The 11,877-nt window shown below is 40.2% G+C and overlaps 1 protein-coding gene across 1 annotated transcript in view; it reads right to left on the reverse strand.

Annotated features, from left to right (window-relative positions):
• The window catches only part of LOC117796414 (vegetative cell wall protein gp1-like), a 20,558-nt gene extending 16,792 nt beyond the window's left edge, over window positions 1-3,766 (reverse strand). Inside the window, exon 1 of the mRNA XM_034644217.1 lies at window positions 2,756-3,766. Within this exon, the coding sequence (XP_034500108.1) occupies window positions 2,756-3,307 (552 nt within the window). The 5' untranslated portion in view covers window positions 3,308-3,766. The remainder of the gene's footprint in view (window positions 1-2,755) is intronic.
• Between the last annotated feature and the right edge of the window lie 8,111 nt (window positions 3,767-11,877).

Raw genomic sequence — 11,877 nt, forward strand, 5'->3', positions numbered from 1 at the left:
AAAAAAAAAAATAAAAAAAATAAAAAACTACTCTGCATAAAATATATTAATATATATTAATATATCCAATTAATATATATTAATATATCCAATCATGCCTATGTATGTAATAATAAAGAGTCAACACACTACCCAAAAGAAGTTGAGAAGTAAATTGAGAAGTAAAAGTTTTCAGAGCTTTTGATAATCAGCAAGGTCTCTTTCAGGTCTATCATTCTAAGTCAATGACTTTTTTACTAACTGGGTAATAACCCCAGAGTTCAAGAGAATGCAAATTTCTTACCTAATCATACACAAGTTTTATTTTATGACAGGACAGCATATATTCTAACATGTACACAGCAAAATCTGAACTCTGATCACCGAGTAAATTAATGATTATAAATACAGAGTTTAAGTTTTAGTAATTATTCTAACTTATTTTACTTATTAACTTAATAATTGACAAGTAAGGCATTTCATTTGATTATAGGTATCTCAAATAGCTATTAGCCAATTAAATTTTTCTACTTTTTGCTAATTTGAATGCTTGTGTCCTCCCCTCCAAATTCATATTGAAATTCCAACCCCAAGATGACGGTATTATGAGATGGGGCCTTTTGGGGTAATAAAAGTAACCCCAGAAAGCTAGCTAGCCCTTTCCAACATGTGAGAACACAGTGAAGGCACCATCTAAGGAGCGGGAAGCAGGATCTCACCAGACACCAAATCTGTGGGTGTCTTGGATTTCTCAGCCTCCAGAACTATGAGAACTAAATTTCTGTTGTTTATAAAGCACCCAGTTTATGGTATTTTGCTACAGCAGCCTGAACAGACCAAGACAGTATTTTTTATTTACGTTATTATTTGGATGACAGAGCACTTATTTTCTGGAAACATGTATAAATATCTATCTTAAAATATTATATCTTGAGTTAACATATATGGGAGCATAAAGTAATTCTTGAATCAAGAATACTGCACGCAATCAGAAAAAAAAAACTTGTCAACAAACAGTAAGAGATTATTTTCCTTTCAAAACGGTGTTAATTCCCGCCTTCCTGAAAAAAAGAACACGTTAAATGTTTCACTTGGAGGAAAATGGTCAATGAATTCAATAATATATTTTACTCCAATAAATCAACATGGATCATTGATCATGTGGATACAGGGGGTACGCGCACAAAAATAAAATATATGATTCTGATGATCGAATACTCGGAATGTAATGAGATAAAAACTCTTCAAGGACAATTCTGTCCATCATCAAGTACTCATTAAGTACTTACTACACAAGTCAAACCTAGGCGCCAAAGACGTGAGTAGGTCTATACCTCAGCACCCTTCTTTCGGAAATGAGGCTGGGTGGGGTGAGAAGCTCTATAAGGTTGCTTCATCAGAGAATGATACTTCCTAAAGCAAACGCATTGTTCCCAGCATCCCGGGAAAGCAACCGGGCCATGACAGGTATAAAACAGCTTTAAAAACTGCGTGATGAGGAGGAGCCTACGCGCAGTACATAAAGCAAATCCTTCAGTCCTCCCGTGTTTCTGGGTAGTGAACCATGCAAATGGTGCAGACTAAGTAAGGCTGCGTCTACCTTTAAGACCTGGAAGGGAAAGGCCAGACTGGGAGAAACGGACGCAGCCTCATTTGCATAAGCACCCAAACACTGATGACGTCACCGCGCCCGAGTGCGGACCCCGCCCCGTCTTACTCCAGCCTTTCCCTTGGAAGGAAGAAGATGGAAAGAGGGGAGGCAGCGAAACACTGGAGAGCGCGAGCCTGGGGGCTTCCGTCTCCAACGCGCAGCCAACGCCGCTCCTTGTCTTCACGGAAAAGAATTCCCGTTCCCGCGGCTTCTGCGACTGGGTGGGTCACACCTGTCCCCGGGATATCTCGACTGGGCGTTTCGATTCGTTCATATTTACAAGGCTGGTATGCCTGCGTGTTACGATTTGAAAGCCTCTCCCTATATTCAAAATCGTTCTCTGCCCAGGCCACGCACAGACAAGCCAGGGTTCCAGTTCCTCCCATCCTCTCCTTAAAATCCCCAGCATCACCACCTCACCGGCACACTCTCAAATTCCTGGATGCGCAGAAGCACGCAGGTTGTGCTTTCTTCAGCAGCCACGTGCCTTGTGAGCGGAAAGGCCCACTTACGGACCTTTTATCGCAGGATTCCTCGGGTAAAAGGGAACGAGGGTCACGTGAAAACACACAGCCTCCGGTAGTCGCCCTCAGCAGTGGCAAAAGCGACGAGAAGCGAATGAGGAATGAGACTGGCTCCTCTCCCCGCCCTACCGCCCACCCTCACGAGGATCGGCTTCCAACTCACCCAGAACCTCGGAAGCGCCTCGCTCCGTCCCGACCCTACCAACTTTACTCTCGGACTTGCCCCGGTCGGACCCCACCCGTCCAGCCAGCTCCAACTTGACTTGGAAACGACTAGTCTCTCGGGGATGCTGCAGGCGAGTTCCACGACGAGAAGGAAGGATGGCGGCACGTTTCGACCCATGTGCTTCCCCCTACTCGCCACCCCCCCCCATTTTGCACAGGTGCAGGACACAGCCTGGAGGATCGCCCGCCCAGCCCAACTTCACCCTCAAAAGCTTTGGAGCTGCCCCCCTCCCCTCACCCCAGGACCCAGCCTGAGTCCTCCCTGCGATCCATCCATCGAGTCCGCTCGCGTCCCAGTCCCCGGGCTCCAGGGTGGCTAACGGTGAGCCCCGCCCTACCTAAAACCGTGCCCTTAGCAGTAGGAGCGTGTCATTACCGTTCGCGTGTCTCCACCGGGCACCTCTTGGTTCTTCCACGTCCCGACAGTAGCAGCAGTGGCCAAAGGGTCGGGCCCAGGTGGCTGCGACGGAGGCCGCGGAGGAGCTGTCCAGAGAGAAGCCGCCGCTTGCCTAGGGCGGGCCCTGGGGCTGGGCTGAGGGGGTCGCTGCCCTGCGGGGTGGCTGCGAGGACTCCTGAGCGCCTGTGTGTCTGCCAGGGAAAGAGCACGAGATGAAGGCGCGCGGGTGCGTGCGCGCGGGTGTGTGTGAGGGTGTGAGTGAGGGTGTGACGGAGGCGCCCACGTGCCCGGCCCGCCCGCGCTGCGGCCGCCGACCGGCTGCGGGGGAGAGGGGGAGGCTGCGGGCGCCGCGGGGGAAGGGAGCCAGGTCGCCCGGCTGGGCGCCGCACCTCCCCTCCCCACCGCTCCTTGACGCAGAGGCCGCTGCGGCTGCCCAACCGCGTCCTCCATGCGCTCCAGGATGGGCCCGCCGGGGCGGCACGGACCGCGCGAGTCCGCTGGGAAGCAGAACCGAACGGATACCCCTGACATCCCAGCCTCCTTTAACCCACCCAATGCAGAGGACAGACGCTGGTTGCCCGCCCCGCGCCTTTGTCTCAGCGACGATAACAATAGACACAGTCCTGCCTCGCACCCTCTAATATTCTCCGAGAGTCCGTGACGGGACAAGAAGTGGGTGGGTGACCCAAGAACCCTTTTTCCTAGCTGTCTGTCAAGCCGGCCATTTACATCTCTTGCAAAAGAAAAGCCATCTGGCCATTTGCTTCTCCACCAAACGTTGGCCTGATAGCGCTCAGGGCTTCTGGCCAGGTTAGGAGAGGCTGCTTTAGGGAGCTGGTCCTCGCCCTATGTTGGTCCCTTAGCATGGGACTCTTTCCCAAGAGGTCTCAATACAATATGAATTCTTGTAGCAATCAAGACATACACATAATTAAGCCACGTGGAGAATCCCTAACACCTACATCACTGAACACAAAGCTAAGCCTTCTTTTGAAAATGGCTGAATCTTCCCTAAACAGGGCGTATGCTCCAGAGATTAAATTTTATGTCCTTGAAACTTTATGTCCTTTCAAAACTTGAAAGAAATGCAAAATAAGCCTAAAACAAATTATAGCGGAAAGGTTCAGTGACTTGAGGAAGGACATTTTTCACTTCCAGACGATTAATATTACCATTAAAAAATACCTTTGTGCACTTTTAGGCCTTCCAACAATCCCTCAGATTTTGACGGTTTGTATCCAATTAAGATTGAATTAAATAACAAGGCAATTGCAGACAGGTTTTTCATGCAGTGAAAAATCTCCTGGAAAGAAATCACAAGACCTCAATTTCAGGTCAGAACATTGCAACTAATCCTTAGCTTTTAACGCAGCCAAGAGAGCTTTTTCTCAGTCTCTTCCAATCTCACCTTTAAAATACTTTAAGTTAAATTAGATTTTATTCCCTGAATGCCCCCTCCCCTGCCATGAGTAAATAAATACTGACGGATGTCCCACGGGAAAAAAATAAAAAACGGTTCCAATAAACCTCTTACAGAACATGGTGTAGAATTTGTTTTTGAGTTCACATATTGGTGACCGGCAAATATTTATGTTGATATATATCATTTTTTATGTAATGAAATTGATATACAGTAGAAATAATACCAATAACAACTGAGAAGAATTTAAGAAAATAAGCTATGTCTTCCTTAATCAGGATTAGGCTTATCTGTGGGAAACAAAGTTTTCTGTATGCTTACAAGAATGGTTTGTAGCAGTACAAAGAAGGCCTACTTCCTACAACTATTCCCTCCTCACGCTTGTTCACTGACATTTAACACCTACCTCAAATACATGTACAAAGCTACAAGTCACATTGTGAAGTGATACCCTCAAAAATTACTAATACTAATTCATGTCTTGAAGCCAATGAGAAGAAATAAGAGAAAGCAGCTATTGAGTTTCCCACTAAGTACCTAGAGCTTTAAAATAGCTCATTTAATCTTCTCAATTAATTAATGACGTGATTTTAAAGATTAGACAGAGGTGATACTCAAGAGAAAAAAATTTGCAGAAGGCTACATAGCTAGTTCAATGACAGAATGGAGATTTTAACCCAGATCTGGTTCGCCTCAGAGTTTATGTTTTTTAATGCTATCTTGTAAACCTTTAGTGAATGTATAAATTTTAACAGGAGGAAAATGTAGAATTAACACAAGGACTAGTCACCTTTGAAAATAAGAAGTGGAGTGGAGGGTGGAAAGATCCCAAAAGGAGAACCTAGAAACTACAGTCATAGAGGTAAAAAGTATCTATTTTTAATTTTAACAGTAAAGACGGTTCAGTGATCTAGTATCCAATCACTAGTATCTTTTAGCTAACAATTATTGAGTGCTTTCTTTGTCACACAGGGAAAAAATGATCACATGGTGTTGGTGTGGCAGAAGGGAAAGAGCAGGACTTAGTAGATTTCAACCTACAAGTAAAAGGAAGCTAGTCTTTTTGGCCACACTGTATTTAACATCAGCAAATACTGATTCAAAGTTAGGTATGTGCCTTGGCAATGTGCAGAATAATTTAAATGCCTTATTTTTCCTAATTCTTACACCAACTTGATGCAATAGGTACAGTTATTGGCCACACATTGCAGAAGAAAAAGATGAGACTGTGGTTGTCCATGTTTATAATCAGAAGGCATCTGTTAGATACTGTAAATAAATACCTGCTCCTATCTAAATCACTTTCTGAATTTGATACCTACTTTTAAGCACCAAATCCCTCAAAGTGACAACGTTATGCAAGAATTCCCAAAGATATAGCACCAGAGTTCAGAACAACAACACAAAGATTTACCAAGAAAAGAAAGATTTAAAAATCACAGTACTAAAGGAAAATATTTAAATCAATTCACACCATGAGATTATGTTAATTCATTCTCCTATTTGTTATACATGTAGTATATTGTGGAAAATCTTTTTTTCTGACAAAGATTTTGTTATGTTATTCTCCATACTAAAGGTTATTTGATATACAGTTTTGAAATTTTTATGACACTAAATTCTGCACAACCCCAAAATACATAGTGAATATCCTATTCATCCTACATCTGCTTGACTGATCCTGGGCTGAGAGGTAGAAGCAAGGCAAGTAACTATATTATTTGATCTCTCTGTAGGTGGAGGATGGAATAACTGAATTGACAAATGTCAAAGCAATCAAATCAGTTGGTATGGTTTAAAACTCCTATTACTCAGCTATCAAAAAGAATGATTTCTCAACATTTGCTGCAACATGGACGGCACTGGAGGAGATAATGCTAAGTGAAATAAGTCAAGCAGAGAAAGACAATTATCATATGATTTCTCTCATCTATGGAACATAAGAACTAGGAAGATCGGTAGGAGAAGAAAGAGATAAAGAAAGGGGGGTAATCAAAAGGGGGAATGAAGCATGAGAGACTATGGACTCTGAGAAACAAACTGAGGGCTTCAGAGGGGAGGGGGTGGGGGAATGGGATAGGCTGGTGATGGGTAGTAAGGAGGGCATGTATTGTGTGGTGCACTGGGTGTTATACGCAACTAATGAAATCATCGAACTTTACATCAAAAACCAGGGATATACTGTATGGTGACTAACATAATAAAAAAATATTTAAAAAATAAAATAAAATAAAACTCACAGTGTTGTTTCAACGATTTCAACAATCATTTGAGGAAAACAGGACAAATTCAAGGTTCTTTTTCTTTTGATGTTTATGAAAATAAATGCTTACAGGTTTTTTCTGACATCTGTAGTAACTCTTTATCCATCTTATTTTATTCTTCTCTTTCTAAATGTTAATGGCTTTAGGGCTCTGTCCTTGGTCCTTATGTCATCTTTTTTTTTTTTTTTTCCCCTCTCAATATTCTCCTTAGGTGATTTCATTCCATGTTTTCTTTCATGTTCGATTTAAATAAAGGTGGTGTTAAAAATATTTAATTATCTGTAACTAATAACTATAATTTTACTGACCAAAGGAAATAGAGCATAGAGAGGACCAGCATCCCACGAAGGGAGCCAGGGTGACTAAAGTCGCATAACAGAGGCATTTGGAGGACTTAGGCACAGCTATTTTTCCAGCAGTATTTCAATATTCCTTCTACTGTACTGCTGAACAATGTGTGATAACTGAAAATCGTTCTTCATATTAAAGTGTGTTTTTGGCATGTGCTATTTCTGATATTAAAGAAATTTAATTACTAATTTACTGAGTTTTTAATCATGAGCTATTTCATTCAACAAATATATATTGAGTACTTATTTTATAGCAGGCACAGTTCTAGGTGCTTGAAATATATCACTAAGCAAAATAGACAAATATCCCTACCCTCATAGAATTTATAATCCAGGGGGGCAAGGGAAAAGGAAGGCATTAAATTTGCTGTAAACATAATAAATAAATAATATAATATGTTTAAAAGAGCTAAGTGCTATAAAATAAAAAAAAAAGATAAAGTAGGCTAAGGGGGTCGAAGATTCAGGGGAAGAAGGGTGCTCTTCAATTTTAAATTGAGTTGTCAGGGTAAGCCTCTGAGATTTTATTGGAACAGTGACTCAAAGCACTTGCAGAAATTAGCCTTGCAGGGGTGCCTGGGTGGCACAGCGGTTAAGCGTCTGCCTTCGGCTCAGGGCGTGATCCCCGGCGTTATGGGATCGAGCCCCACGTCAGGCTCCTCTGCTATGAGCCTGCCTCTTCCTCTCCCACTCCCCCTGCTTGTGTTCCCTCTCTCGCTGGCTGTTCTCTATCTCTGTCGAATAAATAAATAAAATCTTTAAAAAAAAAAAAAAAAAAGAAATTAGCCTTGCAGATGTTCCAGGCAGAGAAGTCAGTCAGTGAAAAGACCCTAACCGGAGTTTACACGGCATGTCTGAGGAACGGAAGAGACCCAGATTTGGCAAATTCTTGCCTTACACTATAAAGACAAGCTTATTTTTAAACTTTAATTTCTTTTATAAAATTTATATTCATCATTTTTTCTGGTGTTCACACATGTGTTCATTCCTGGAATAAATCACACTTGACTATGATATACTATTATTTTTTATTTAAATTGTTGGATCCAACCTTTTTCATGTTTTGTTTAGAGTTTTTCATCTATATACAAAAATGAAACTATTTGTGATTTGTTTATGTTCCCCTTGCAATTTTTTTAAATCAAGGTTATTTGAGCATTGTAAAATGAGATCCAAAGTTTATACTCCTAGTCTCTCAAATACTCTTACATAAAATAGAAATTGTTCATTACTTGCCTGGGAAACTGAGGAAAGTAGGAAGGGGATGTTACATAGAGATGCTTTATTATTAATTGAATTTTTCTATTGGTCTATTTAACTATGTCTTAATTGAGGAAATTTTGGTAATTCCTTTTTTTAAAAAATTGTTCATTTCATCTAATTTTTTAGTGTGTTGCAATAAATTTGTTAGACTATTTTATTTTAAGTCCTAGATTATACTTATAGATACATGCACTTTTCCATAATGCTGCTTATTTTGACCTTATCTCTTTCTTTTCTATCAGTCTCGCTAAACCTTTGTCTGTTAGTCTTTTCAAAGAATCAACTTTTGATTTTGTTAGTGATGTATTTTTTGCTTTCTTGTGAATTTCTTTTCTCATGTTATTTATATATTTCTTCTAGTTGTCTTTTCTAGCTTTTGGATTTGAACAACTGCTATTAATTGCTTCAGCATTATAATTTACTACCTAAGTACAGCATTAGTTGCATACTGCAAATTAATTAAGTGATCCTTTTAAATAATTTCAATTCTTACTTTCATAATTTATAAGCACATTTTTTAATTTTATTTTTACTGCTGATCATTTATGTTGACATTGTAGTGAGATTACTTATCTTTGTAGTATCAAATCTTTTGGAATTTTTGACATCTTTTGTGGTCTAGTATTTGTTCATTTTTTTAAAAATTGCTTATGTCAAACTCAAAAGAGTGCATATGTTCTTTTTATTAGATAAAGCTCATTAATTATGGATATTAAATCTTCCAATATGTAGCATAAACTTTAACATCCGTATGATTATATAATCCTATTCCAACTAGATTTTTTAAAGATGTATTTTGTTTGTTTTTGTTTGGTTATTCTGGGTCATGTTCTTATATCAGAACCAAGTAACATAGCTCTGGAAATGAGATTCATAGTTCTGTAATGATCACATTGAGTAGAAGAAACTTCTCCCAGTGAATGAAGACACTATTAACAGAAAAGGGGCATGAATGAAAAAACATTCTTAGCAGCCCAAACTATGGGCTAATAGAAGAACCCCTACAAAGCATGGTATGAATATACCTTCTACAGGCAGTATAGTTACTTTGGATTCTAGAAACTGGGTGTTAGAAGAGGTCATCAAGAGGATGTGACTACTGATTGACCCATGAGCTGAACCTGGACACTCAGAGGTTCCTTACCTCCAACCGTGTCCTTGGAATGTATATTCTTCCTATTGTTTCCATACTTGGAGACATTTCAAGAATGCAATCTTGAGAGAGTAATATGTTACTGAGACCATCTGGACCATAAATATGACTGAACTCCACTATGACCTCTATAGAAACTTATAAGATTCTGGTGGGCAAGTGCAGAGATTTACTCCTCTTGTAGCAGCCTTAAACAAACCTCATATGTAAGTTTTCTTGCTTATTAAACCTGCCACCTACCAATCTGGAATGGTCTGCCTCTTTCTTGTGTCTCTCCTTGCCCTCCACATGGGGCCTAGTTTCAGATCTCACCTGGGGAACTCCTGAGGTTTCAAACCAGCTACTGGTGAGCCAGCTAGGGTCTGACATATGGGCCACCCACCCACCCCACCCACCACAGAGAGTTTGATGCCTATCCCAGGATTTCCCCCACAATACCTCTTTCCCAAGTTGCAGGAAGAGTAAGTAAGTAAAGTTGCATTATAACAATCCTCTTGAAAGAATCATCTGGGCCTTCAAATGACAACTTTATAAAATAATAAAATGATTATGGCAATCTCTGCTGCATGGGGAATCCCAAAACAAATGCAGGCAAAATTGCTCAATATAAGAGATTGAGAGATAAAAGGGGAAACTGGTAGTGAGAAAGGGGCTACATCAGTCAACGGCAACTAAGTAAGGAGCGAAAACAACTGAAATCTAGATCAAATCAATTATCATAAATTTGTAACCCCTATAGCTTGAGTTCCTACTACTCATAGTTCTCAGACTCAGTTTTGTTACTGTTCATTAGTCTCTTTCCTAATGGAGACTACCAGAAGCTCTTTTACCAGTTACAGGGAGTTCACAAAGCCTTTAAACATAAGCAAATTCCAGAATCAATTCCAGACTCCCCTCCTTAAGATTCTGTTCCCTTAGAACCACTCTGGTATGAACATTTTATTAGTCTTGTTTTGGTCAGCAGAGCAGAGCCATTATAAATGTACAGGAATAAGAATTTAGTATAGGAAATAGAAGTTTAAGGGGCACCTGGGTGGCTCAGTCATTAGGTGTCTGCTTTCGGCTTAGGGCGTGATCCCAGAGTCCTGGGATCGAGCCCCGCATAGGGCTCCTCCACTGGGAGCCTGCTTGCTTCTTCCTCTCCCACTCCCCCTGCTTGTGTTCCCTCTCTCGCTGGCTGTCTCTCTGTCAAATAAATAAAAAATCTTAAAAAAAAAAAAAAGGAAATAGATGTTTAAAAATGTGGAAGGAATTGGGGCAGGGCAGTAAAGGTCTAGATCACTACAGCCAGAGAATCAGAGAAACATTGACTAACAATTCAGCCTCAAGCTATGTAGCTTGTGGAGATTTCCAAGATCACAAGGAATTCCAAGAAGCTACTGAATTTGGCCCCGTGACGTTGTGAGTTTGGTGACTTCCACTTCACTTCTGTTTTCCAAATTACATGCCTGTTCCTTTTATTGGCAAAACCTCAGAGTCTTCAAAGAAGGGGATTCTTAGAAATGCAGTGCCCACCATAGAGGGAAGTAATGATGGTGTTGAACTGACAACAGCCAATCTACCACCTAACATCTCCAGCCATAAATGAAGTGTGTGTGTGTGTGTGTATGTGTGTGTGATATCTTCAGTGTTACTGTGGCTGTGCCGGCTTTACAAAATGAATTGGGAAGATTTTGTTTTACTAAACTGTTGGATAGTGTGTATATATCTTCTTGGAAGTATCTCTTCTTTAAAAGATTGAAATGAATTAGCTTGTAAAACCATCTGGGCCTCGTAATCTTTCAGAGGTAATTCATGTTTTTTCCAAGAGCTTCTAAAAAATCCACCTATTTAGGTTTTCTTCTTCCTTTTTAGTCATTTTGGAAAAAACTTTTTTTTCAGAGCCTATTCTTTATTTCAGCCAAATGTCAAACCTAGAATTGGGCATAATATCATATCATACTTTAAAAATAGGTTTCCTAGCTATGCTTGTATTAGTCAACCTTGCTGTACAACTAACTATCCAAGAACCACAGTTGCTCACGAGGAGCGTTTATTTTTCACTCATATGACATTTCGATGACTGCAGTTAGCTCAGTTTTTACTTCTCTAAAGCTTCATATAAATAAAATCATACAGTAGTCTATCTTCTTGAGTCTTCCTTCATTCGGAATGATACTTTTAAAATTCATCCACGTTGTGGGAGTAGTTCATTCCTTTTTATTACTGAGTAGTATTTTGTGTGATTAAAAATATACACTGTTTATGGACACTCCTATTAATGGATACCTGGTCTGCCTCCAGTTTGGGCTACTATGACTATGTTGCTGTAAATATTCTTTCCCACTTCTTTTTGTTGATATATATTTTCATTTCTCTTGGGTAAATTCTTAGGAATAAACTTTCTGTGCCATATAGCAGATTGATGTTTAGTTTTACAGGAAACTGAATAGCATCTTCCGAAGGAAACTGACTTCAATGTAAGTGTTCTTAATTATTGCACAATAGAGTTGAAGTGAAACTCGCAAGAAAAATGGAAATTTTCCAGAAAGGAAATTTAGGGGAAAATACTTCAGATTACAAGAACAATATTAGCAAAAGCACATAGTTGTGAGAATGAAGTTTACTCATGAGAGGGAAATGAAATATGGGTCTGATACAGTTAAGAGATG

Source organism: Ailuropoda melanoleuca, chromosome 15 (assembly GCF_002007445.2).
Source record: "Ailuropoda melanoleuca isolate Jingjing chromosome 15, ASM200744v2, whole genome shotgun sequence".
NCBI lineage: Eukaryota > Metazoa > Chordata > Mammalia > Carnivora > Ursidae > Ailuropoda > Ailuropoda melanoleuca.